This window comes from Erigeron canadensis, chromosome 1 (assembly GCF_010389155.1).
Source record: "Erigeron canadensis isolate Cc75 chromosome 1, C_canadensis_v1, whole genome shotgun sequence".
Classification (NCBI taxonomy): domain Eukaryota; kingdom Viridiplantae; phylum Streptophyta; class Magnoliopsida; order Asterales; family Asteraceae; genus Erigeron; species Erigeron canadensis.
Genome location: NC_057761.1, coordinates 58,272,597 through 58,284,984, shown reverse-complemented (window position 1 = coordinate 58,284,984; position 12,388 = coordinate 58,272,597). Strand labels below are relative to the sequence as shown.

General features: G+C 30.3%; 2 protein-coding genes across 2 annotated transcripts; both read left to right on the top strand.

The window, feature by feature from the left end:
* Nucleotides 1–1,360: 1,360 nt before the first annotated feature.
* Nucleotides 1,361–2,631, top strand: LOC122593039 (octanoyltransferase LIP2, mitochondrial). The gene is made up of 2 exons (XM_043765384.1): nucleotides 1,361–1,451; nucleotides 1,833–2,631. The coding sequence occupies exon 2, from the start codon at nucleotides 1,835–1,837 to the stop codon at nucleotides 2,531–2,533; it is 699 nt and encodes a 232-aa protein (XP_043621319.1). The 5' UTR covers nucleotides 1,361–1,451; nucleotides 1,833–1,834; the 3' UTR covers nucleotides 2,534–2,631.
* Nucleotides 2,632–10,667: 8,036 nt separating this feature from the next.
* LOC122584727 (DEAD-box ATP-dependent RNA helicase 18-like) lies at nucleotides 10,668–12,104 on the top strand. Its single transcript, XM_043756778.1, has 2 exons — nucleotides 10,668–10,908; nucleotides 11,421–12,104. The coding sequence occupies exon 2, from the start codon at nucleotides 11,462–11,464 to the stop codon at nucleotides 11,837–11,839; it is 378 nt and encodes a 125-aa protein (XP_043612713.1). The 5' UTR covers nucleotides 10,668–10,908; nucleotides 11,421–11,461; the 3' UTR covers nucleotides 11,840–12,104.
* The last annotated feature ends 284 nt before the right edge of the window (nucleotides 12,105–12,388 follow it).

Sequence of the window (12,388 nt, the reverse complement as noted above, 5' to 3'; positions counted from 1 at the left end):
GTGGTGGCTGCTGTACTTGTTTTTGTGAAGCTTTTGATAATGATATACGTGTGGCTGCACTACTTAAGATGAAAATTTATTTTGGATCACTACTTAAGATGAAACTTGTAGCTGCTGTACTAAAATTTGGATCACTACTAGTTATCATAATACTTGTGGCTACTGTACTAAAATGCTTTCCAATGATGGTGTAGTAGTTTAGATGGAAAATGGTTTATTATGATGGTGTCCATGAATTTATATATATCTATTGAATTTATGATAATATTTGTGGCTGCTGTATCTATATGAATTTATATATATCTATCAAAATGATATTTTGCATTATGTAAATTCTACACAATTTTTCCTGGTTAGTTCAATGGTCAGATCATCAAAAAATATCCACAATATTACTTGTATGTATTTTATATTTTGCATTTGACATTTTTATTATGTTTTTCTATAAATGTATAATAATTTAGAGTTTCTTTGTTTATAACCTAGACTTAATTAAAAGAAAAATACCTAATTTATCAATTAGAAATGTCTAATGTAAACTTTCTAAAAACATTATCTCATGTTGTCAAATATCCGTTTTCTTCTTTTTCTTTTCTTTTTGGAAATGACAAATTTCCAAACTTTTTAATTATCAAATTTGATAATCAACATAAATTTATTAGTAATACCTTTTTTTTTTATAAATTTTATTTCTTAACAGTAGAACTCTTAAAAGTATGATTTATAAGACTAAGTAATTAAATACATTGTTTAGTATCTATACTTTTATACTGTCTATATTATATTATAAAGCAAAAAAAGCTTTGTCTAAATTTTAAGTTTAACATTTACTTAAAATTATATGGGTGTTCTTAAAATTTCATGTTTTTTCATTAGAGATGTCATTCGATATACTTTTGACGAGTTTTTAAATCCGATAGCGGACGGCTAAGACATTTGGCTATTACACTCTATGACCTATCACCTCCTATGACCAATCACACTCTATGACCTGTCACCCCACCATCTCACTGCCACTAACTCGACGGCCGCTACAACGCGCGGGTACTGTTCTCGTATAGCAAAAAAATATAAATTGTCGAGTGAGGTTTCATAAAATTATATTTTCCTCACTCTATTTATCATCCTCGAGAAACATCATGAAAAGAACAAATATCGAAAAAAAAAACACTCATGCTGGTATAAATTTAAAAGTTACAAGAGCTTGTTAAATACCTAATTTATAAATTAAATAACATAATACGTAATATATTTACATTATTTTATTCCCTTTTATTACACTTTTCAATATATACAGTAATAATAAATTAATAATCCCCATTGACAATCTTCTTGTTTAAAATTTATCCAGTTTTTTGGATAAAAGGCATTACGGCCGGCAAATATCATTGCTATCCCGTTGACAAAGTTATCACTGTGATTTTTCTCATCGGTCCAGATTCGATCTTCAGGTAATCAATCATATTATCAAACTGATGCACATAACCTGTTTGTTAAAATGCCAAACTGACTCTCAATTTTTTCTTCTTTTTAAGTCTCTGATGTCAAATTATCAACTGGGTATTATTATTATGATCGATTAATTTGAATTATAATAGGTGAAATACTAATTGTTGATGTATATGCCTATTTTTAATACTTTGAAGAGCTTAGATAAAATAAAACGATGTTTTATTAGTTAGAATGCTGACTTTCTATGCAACGACTTCAGTGTGGATATCTACATTTATTAGTTAGAATGCTGTTATCGGTTTAGTTTTACTAATGGAACTGTTTTACTGAATATTACAAGCATATGAAACTATATGTGATATATATTTTCGCTTTTACAGGAATGAGAATTCCTCGTAATCTTGAGGTATGGAGATTGGGGACGGTGAATTACCTGGAAGCGCTAAAATTGCAAGAGAAGCTGGCTTCTGATAGGAAAATCGGTAAGATATCTGACACCCTTTTGTCACTACAACATCCACCTACCTATACACTTGGCAAGCGTCGAACGGACTACAATTTACTCGTTCCTGAATATGAACTTAAGAATATGGGTGCTGAGCTTCACTATACACAAAGGGGTGGTGATATTACATTTCATGGTCCACATCAAGCGATTTTATATCCTATTGTCTCTTTAAGAGATATCGGGCTTGGTGCTAGAAAATATGTTGAAAATCTTGAGTCAACTATGATTGATTTATCGTCTTTATATGGGGTCAAAGCTCATGGTCAGAGGAAATGCGAGACGGGAGTATGGGTTGGGGATGGAAAGATTGGTGCAATTGGAGTTCGGATTTCATCTGGGATTACTTCTCACGGGTTGGCTTACAACATTGACCCTGATTTGTCTTACTTTAAACATATTGTGCCTTGTGGAATTGCTGATAAGGAGGTTACATCGTTGAGGAAGGAAACTGATGTGGAGCTTCCTGATGAAGAAGTGATTCAGGAAGAGTTGGTTTCATGTTTTGTGAGATTATTTGGTTATAGCAATGTTGATTGGAAGGACAAAACTTCAGTAGATATTGTTGGATGGTGAAGTATGGCATGCAACAATTTTTCGGTACTTTTGAATGTATTTTCTCATTCTTGTATAAACTATTCACAGATTCTTGATAAATATCTCTGTTACACACATATGTACGTATAGACGTAAATATATGTATATATGTATATATATGTGTTACTGGCCAATTTCAGTGCCGGGCAAAACAGGTCAGGTAGGTTTCTTGACCCGACCACGTTCCCTGGCTCATCATTTTCAACTTTAATCAAATAATTGATCATTTAAACATGACTACAAAAATATCATCTCAAGAACAGTCTAAATTTTTAAATATCTCTACTTTGATGCTTTTAAACCCCTCTGACCCGTTCCATTAGTAGTCAGATGCTGTATTTGACCAATTAAGATACATAGCAACCAAATTTGATACGTAACCAGGTAGAATTTGCCACCTCTGGTGCATATGTTACAGTTATATGATCATTAGTACTCATGTATGAATATTTGTAACTCGACCTAATCTGAATTTCTGCCTCATGTTTTCCTGCAGTCCCTGAATGGTATCTTAATTAAGTTAAATTATGTATAAGTGTACTTCAGCAGCATTAGAGGATCTGGGAAGAGCCTCGGGATTCGAATTTTGATACCTATATCAGGTCATGTTCTTTTTCTCGAGGGATCTCTTAAACTAGAAAAAGGCACACAGTTTCTGCTTCAAAGTTATGTTGTTTTAACTACAGATTATGCTAATTAAATGACTGGCACTGTCCAGCTAATCCTGCAACCAATGTGTATTAGCAGAATTACTTATTTAAACACATGACAGTTATTTCATCTATATACACGAGTAGAAAGATGATCAATCATGGAGGTTGAAAAGGGGTTTCGCTTTACAGTGGAAATACACCCAAGCTGAACGGAAAACAAGAGGGGTTCCATGAAAGCGTTGGTGTGTGGACCGTGTGGTGGTTATGCATGAATCGGGCTTTTGAAAAGGTTACACAGCTAAGATGAGCTGTGGGTGCTTGTGGTCATGGAAAGTTCTAATTTGAATCAAGACTTTTCAACAAAAGGGGGATGATGTGATATCATGTGCAGGGGTCACATGAGCACCCATGTTTCTAAATCTTTAATATTCTTTCTAGATTTGCCCACATATAATTCAAAGCAAGATTACCATTTGTAGTCTCTGCTTCACATGTTTCATATCCCAACTTGCTACGCAAAAAAGAACAAACTTAAACCGGCCGAACTAATGTTCCAAACAGAACTAGTCAGGCCAACTAAAACTAGTTTAGTACGACCATTTTAGTAGCTTCTTTTGTCAATTTATGTTCAATCATCCTTATCCAACTTTATATTGATGCATCCTTTATGGGAAGCTAGAGAGAAAGGGGTTTTTGTTCAATGATGAAGAATGAGATTGTTTTATGTTTACTTTTTTTCCAACTACAGTAATAAATTAAAGTGTATTTATTACTGTATGTATATAATTACAACAATTGGAAATGTGTATAGAGCTGAAAATGTCATATGCATGTTCAGTAGAATCATTCAATATCTTCATAATAGACGGTTGAAAAATTTGAAAGATCAATGCATTACAGGTTAACTGGTCCACCTCATCAAATTGCTTGCTAATTTTGCTATGGCAAGTATATATATGCATTCAATCTGAGATTTCAAAGATGGAAGATCGATACATCATACATACTATAAAAAACGGTTAAAAATCAATGCATTCATAGTTAGTTAGACTCTTTTACACTCGTTAGGAAAAAGTTATCAAAACAAAGGCATGGGTCTCAAAACCAACAGTATACAACAATTCTTCAAAGTGATCCCAAAACCGGGCCAGTCATCTTTTGGAGGGCCGTAACGGCTAACTTGCCAAGTTGCTTCAGTTATACTGGTTTATTAAGTTTAGTTCAACACATAGTTATATTAAAATATCCAATCTGCATCATAAGCTGACAAACCGCCATACGTTGTACCGGAGCTGCTCCTGATCATGTTTATTTTATTTTGGAACCTTATAAACTACCAAGATATTCTGTATATAAATGCGTATGCAGATCCAAAAAATACATACAAAATGATCAGTCAATGACCCATGCTGGTCCAACCACATATGCTCATCCACCCGTGTGGTCTATGTTACCATAAAGGAGTCAAGACCCACCCCTGCCCATCCCACATTTCCCCTTTTTACATAAAATAAATCATCTAATTAAAACGCGTATTTAGTATAAAACTTTTACAAAATCAAACCACACTTTACACTTGTTTCTCTCTAGCTTTATAATCCTTTCTTTTCATATATTATTTATAGTAATAGGTAACATTACACATGCATTGTCAGACTTGACCATAAGTAGCATCAAGTTATAACATTTGGCCATCTTTAATTTCTATACAAGAAATCGATATTTCATTTCATTCATCTCATCTTCTTAGCACCAAGGTTCAAGAATATATCGAGAATCCTGTAAAAAGACAAACACTATGGCTAATTACAAAGTATTCGGTTTCTTAATTTCTTTGATTTTCTTTCATCATATTGTTTCGTGCTCTCCTTTGATCACATCGTTTTCGGTCAAAGATAGAAGTAAACCAAGAAGATTACTGACTTCTTCTCTTACCTCAATTCCTACAACTCCATCTAATATGAAAGCATCCATGAATACGTCCGAGACATCCGTGGAAGCTAGTTTGAGGAAACGCCCGCCAAGTACTTCAAACCCAACACAAAATTAGTGTCTCTGGTGATGAAGAATAGAATCTGAAGTGTTTTTCGTTTCTTTTCTTTTCACATTTTACTTTATTTTTAGCTCTCTCTCTCTTTTTTTTAGCTCTGATAGTGTGGAAACTTCAGTGTATAAAGTCTTGTTGTAGTATATTTTGTAAAATTAGTGGTGGGTTTATATAGTATTTATTAGTACACATATTGATTCACAATTATGATCATATATAGTTTAAGTTAATCAAAGCTGGTTTATAAATGATATATTCTCTTTTGCTGCATATGAAGTTTGATTTATATTGGCACTTTACTAATAACAAGTTAATAAATTAGTATGCACATCCGAATTGAATATTGATAAAGTTCGGTAACAGATTAATTGGTGTATTTTTATTAATTCACTGTCAGCATAATATGTTGGGAGCAAGTGGGTGGTTCTTTCTTTTGTTGATTCCATATGATGTATATGTCGTCATATACAAAGTTATAAGTAAAGAAGATTGATTTCTATATCACTTACTTTTTGTGAGTTAGGAATCATATTCGTGTGACGGAGTAGTAAAAAAGTCGAATAAATCCAGAAAACGATATATCATTTGCTAGCGTACGGATCAAACCAACACCGTTGATAAGGGGATCACCAAACACCAAATGAAGAGCATCATCCTATGAGCATCTATAGGTTGAAGTGGGGAGGGACATTGGTGACTCTATATAAGGTGGCAAGAGGTGTTCAATTGTTATCTCAAGCATATGTAGCTAGCTAATTATCAATAATTAGTCGCATTTAGTCTCATTCTTAATTTAGATTTCATCAGCTTCTATTAATTTTTGGTTTCCTAATTAATATATATATACTATATGATGGTATGTCACATAAATTTTGAAACATGGTTGTTAGTGGTGCAATGAGGGACGCCGAGTTGGCTAGTATGAGTATATACATAGATGGTGTATGTATCTGGCTATGTGGCATATTAACCCGGCGTCGTCATTGCACCACCAATAGCTATGTTTCTCTTTGGAGAACAAATTGGAGGAAGATTTGTATATGTTAAGTGCACCATATATGTCAATCTCAAAGTTTTCTTGTAAGGTATGCATGATTGTACGTACTCTTGTAATTACACTAGCTCCTCCTCTCTATGTTTAATTTCTCTATAAACAATATTTGACCCATCTCGTGAATAATGCATATTTCTATGGTTTTCTGACTGACCCCAATTAAGTTTGATGTACTGTAAAATATAAAGAAGAGAACTACAAGAATATATGTGTTCACCAAGCTAAGTGATATTACTATATATATATATCAAGTATTCAACCATTGTACGTTTTCAGGTTGCCTTTCTAAAAGACTACCAACAAAACATTTGGATTGGCAAAAAGCTATGAACACCGAACTAGTTTTTGATATGCATTTGTTATTAACACCTGAATACTATATTGACCGAAAGACGATGATATGGACTATTATCACAAAACCAAGATTCTTTACTTCACTATCAGAACAACTTAATCTATAAAATCGACCCTGAAGTTCTTGAACAATTTCGCTGATCCATTACATAACTAATATACAAATTTAAACCACTCCATCAGATTAAATCATGGGCCCATTTGATAAAGCTTTTCTCTAACAAAAAACAATCGAACTTTGGGTTAATCTGAGCCCAACTTCATAAGTTCATATAATTTGGGCTTGTAAGTTTAAATATGGAAAATGATAAATCTCCACAAGCCTAAAATTTTCTTAATAAGAAAAGGTTTAAAGCGTTTGTGTGTATTGTGGTCATCATTTTGGTGCCAAGATAAATTAAACTCCATTTGCCTCGTTTAAATTTTAAAAGCGAAATAAAATCATCCGTATTAATTAATCTATATAATTATTAAAATATTAGGAATCTTAACAATTTAAAGTCTTCCTCAATTCTAAAACTATCTTTAAATATTGCCACATAGGATAAATCTTATGTGCCATCTCCACACTTTTTTACAATATTTCTCTTATATTTTTATTTATATACAAGGATTTTTTTCCCGCACGATGTGCGGCTCTTAGATTATATTTCAAAACTTTTAGTATTGAATCAATAAAATCTCTAATAAGCAATGTTTCGATAAAAAAATTATATAAAATAATTGAAAATATTTAAAAATCAAATATTCAAAAAATTTTCTAAATAGTCAAATCCACTGCATAAATGAGTGGACAAACAAAATATTAGAATACATACAAACAATTAGCAACAACAATTTTGTGAAATAAACTTGTTATATTGATTTAGTATAAAACACATATTGATATAGACGCTTCTATATGTTAGTAATTAATAAACTTATATATTGGAAAAAAGGTGCTAGTAATTATTTATTTGGAAATAAATTAAAAGTTGATTATTTTATTCATAATATGTTGTGATTTTATTTTATTGATATTGTAACAAAAAAGGAATGTAGTATATATTAAATGGGAAAAATTCATAAAGATGACACATAGGAAATATCTTATGTGGCAAAATCTAAAGATAATTTTAAGTTGAGTTGGATGATTTTAAAAAGCTAGGATAACTATTGTTTTATTAGATATATAGATATACATATATACATATACATATATATAAAGAAAATAAACAAATAAATAACACATTTAAATCCATTTCTAAATTTGTTTGGCAAAAGTTTCTCAATATAATAAATAAGTGATTTTCAAAAGTAAATATTTGCCACTAATAATTAACTAAAAAATGCATGAACATGTATATATTCTAGAAAATAAGACTACCTCAAAGATGTTATGTAATATTTAAAAAAAGAATAATCTAATATACTTATTTTGAATACTATATAGGTATTAAAATTCATCTATTTTAGATTGAAATATGTTATTTTAGATTGATATATGTTTTATTTTCCTCTCAATTTTTTTCTACACAATGTTTAATTTAGTCTTGTAAGAACATATATATATATATATATATATATCTTGAACTATAGTTCTCCAATAATTTTCGGATCAAATAACTTTGAATCATCGGTTATGGAAATATCCACTTCTTTATGTTTATCAAATTAGAAGGTATGTACTTTGTATTGTGTAACATAGGTTTAATTTTATATTTTTTTGAGTTTTATATCAATCTCCCTTATTTTTTTTCTTATATATATAAATCACTAACGATTTTGTTTCTTAACATTTAAGAATGTTCATTGTTTATAAGGATGCAAAATAGCACACATCATGGTAAGAGATAACTTTAAAACTATGTAGATTTCAAGTAATTCGAGTACATTTATCAACCATAAACTACAACTATTACTAAACTCCAATGAATACAAGGGCCAATGAATAATATGGATGTATAATTTAGCAAAAAATACTTCTACCAATCATCAACATATCTTTACATCTAGATTAGTTTTCTATATTTCATTAACGATATTTTAAATGATCACGCAAATATTTAAATAGCCGCACATCGTGCAGGTAAAAAACCTAGTATCTATATAAAACAGTACTTAACCAGACTAAAGCCTCTTCAATTCAAAGCTATGTTATGACATTGCTACATAAGCTTAAATCCTATGTGTTATCTCCATAATTTTGTCACAATATTTATTTCTATTTATTTATATTAATAATATCCAAATAAATCTTTCAAATCTCATAAATCCAATATAATACTTCAATATTTCCCGTACAAGATATATGAAAAAGTATAAATTATATATATTTCACTAATTACATCCAATTTTATAGGAAGACATAAATCCTCCACCATATTGAAAAAAGATTTTCCATACATATTTATCATTTCCCATAAAGCAACTATCACAAAATTGATTTGTTCATTAATACAGGAAGAAAATTAATCAAAACTCAAAGACAACTCAAAAACATGATTAAATAATAATACCTCTCAACAAAATAGCTAACCATTACTTTTATTGACATCCATTCAAATTGATTTTTTCAAAAACCCGAATCAAAATTCTACATATATGTTACAAATGCCGGCACATATCATTAGGTATGCAAATGTATATGTTCTAATTTTATTTTTTTATTGTTAGTTCATTGTTCATTCAAACTTTATTGATATATGGATGTTTTTTCTTATTATATTTTATTGTTAGTTAATTTTCATTTAGATTTTATTGTGTTGCAGTACAAAACTAAAAAGTACTTCTCCTAATAGTTTAATGATTGAGCACTTCTAGCGCAGACCAAGTTAAGACAACGTAAGCTAGATCCCTTATGTTATGAGCAAATGATCCACACCTTAAATAAAAAGTACAAAACTAAAAAGTTGACTGTATAGAGTAAAGACATAGTGGTTTCCGTTTCTCTTTTCTTTTTTAAAATCTAATTAAATCTGAATATAAGTAATAATGATATTTTCTATTATTAAGAGAGCTTGGTTTTTAAATACATTCAATTATTTATACATATATTTTTTATATAAATGTTGTTTATTATAAATTTATTTGTCAACGTAAAATTTTAAAAGCATTAAAAAATCAATTTAACGATCACACATCGTGCGGATAAAAAACATAGTTACATTATAAAACATTTATTCCTTTTTTTTCCAACTAAGAAATTGATAACTCAAAATGCTTCTTCTTTATTCATTATTTCAAACATCTCTACATGAAATATCTATAAAATCTACTTGAAATGCATATAATTAACACATAAGATAACTACATCATCATTTTTTATATCGATAACTTACACTACTCGTCGACGTCATCACCACAACTACTACCACCACTTGTCACCGCACCACTACCACCACTTGTTGCCGTCACCACCACCTATTGCTGCTGTTACATTGTGCGGATACTTTCCAGTTCAGACAAACTAATTTAAATAGGCTAGCATCATATCTAACTTTTAAACAATATATTGTTATATATAGCCAAATTCTCCCTGTATTTATATTTTACTAGTATTTGTTAACAATCACTCTAAGATATTTGATCAATAACGTTTTCTTCGAATCATAAAATGTGAGAACTTTTTGGTTTCTATTTAGTAAAGCTTTGACTTAAATAGTAAAAATAATGTTTTATAGTATGATGAAAAGCAAAGGTTGGATTACTTTACTTCAGTGTCCATCTCTTCCAAATTTTTATAAATTTGGTATAATGTTTTAAATATAAGCATAAATAAATGTAAAGGCATTACTTCAACTAGACTATAGTCATGATATATTACTATAGAAATGATTTAGATAGAGTAAAAAAGAAGGAAAAGAAATTAGTAGTTTTTTTAAGTAAAGAAGAAGGTGAAGGAAGTATCTTTTTTTCCCCAAGTACTCTTTACCAAATCTACCCTTTAGACCTTGTCTTTGAATTTGGATTTGGACTTAGATTTCATCACACACACACTTTAATAACTTACAACTATTTCACTTTCCAAACTACATACATACATACATTCCCATCTACAATTCTACATTAACCAATTAAAGCCCATTTTTCTGTTCTTTATCTTCTTCCTTATTTGCTTTTTGGGACCATTTTCTCTGTTTATTACTAAATCACCATCTTTCTTGATCTGTTATTTTTTTTTTTATTTAAAAATATATACAACGTCTCATCAAAAATGTTTTAACTGGCCGACTCTGCACAAGAGGTTTTTCTGATACATCAAATGGTTAGTTTATCTCTTCTTAATCTGCCTGTATTTTTTTTATTTTTTATTTTATCATATATGTTTGTTACTTAAGTTCTGTTGTCAAAATCTGGTTTCTTGGATCTAGCCTCGCAGTCAATCTATGTCTCTTTAATCTTTTATATATAGATCTTCGTTTCTCATAAGCTTCAGGCTGATCATTGTTATTTGCTCTTGGATTACTTAATTTTAGATAGGACATTTAGTACTACATTTTTATTTTATTTGAAAAATCATAAAAGTTTCAACCTTAAATCATATTTCTTGGTTAAATAGAGTTGGTTTTTCCTGTTATGTTATTTGTAGGGCGAGTATTTTTGACTCAGATGTACGTAGTGCTTTAGGCTCACCAATTGGTTGTTTTGTTTATTAAAAAAGGACCTAATACCCATGATTTTATTTTTTTTGAATATAGACATATTGTTGCCTTTAGAGTGTATTTTTATTAATACCAGGGAATTAAAGTATCTATTTTTTTATGATTATTTTGGCAGATTTGGTTACTGGTTTGATAAGTTTCTTGATTGGTGGAAGCATGGGTAAAGCTAAAGCAAAAGGGAAAAGGGCTACTTTAACACACAAAAATGATGATCCTGCAACTGGTGGTGAAGACGAAAAAACTCTGGCTCAGAAACGAAAGAGTAGACATCAAAAACCATTTATAGACGATGAAGATGTCGAAAAGATTGAAGAACAAGAAGATGCTGCTGATGATGATGGTGATGACAACTCGATTTCTGATTTGAATGAGAAGAAGAGGAAAAGGAACAAAGAGGCGAAAGAAAAGGATAATAATCTAGTAAAAAAAGAAAGCCCAAATGGAACCCGAAGATCAAATGGTTTTCGTCAAATTGGGAGCAGAAGGAAAAACAAACCCCATCGTGCAGCTGAAGTTGGTGTCGAATGCAAGTAAGGAATGTGACAAATGTGTACCCACATATATCATTTGAGGCCTAATTTTCTGTCTAGTCCATTTTGTTTTCGGTTTGATTAAACTAGCTAGAGGGTAACCGTGTTTGTTGCATCGTATCAGTAGCAAATGTGTTTGTTTTTGTATGCTTTTGGGTGTTCATGTTGATATTCCTTTCAAATGGCATATCGTTATCTGTATGTATGATCTTTCATAAGAAGTCTTATGGTTAGAAGGATTTTTTTATAAAAAACTTGTTAACAAAATATATGCTTCTACTAGGCAATGGGTACATGATTTTGATTTTTGAGTATGAGGGTTGGAAATGGATTTGAACCCGCGACATGTTTCTAGCAAAAGTATTTTATAATAGCCCAGAAAATATAGAATAATATCACTTAGATCTGAAGACATGATTAAGGCATGATTTCCTTTAGTTTATAGAAAGCAAATCAATTAGTAATTTTTTCTATATCAAAAAGTCAAGATGGGTTATGACTATTATTATTATATAAGAAATTAAGGACAAGCCAGAATAGTTTCAATTATTTG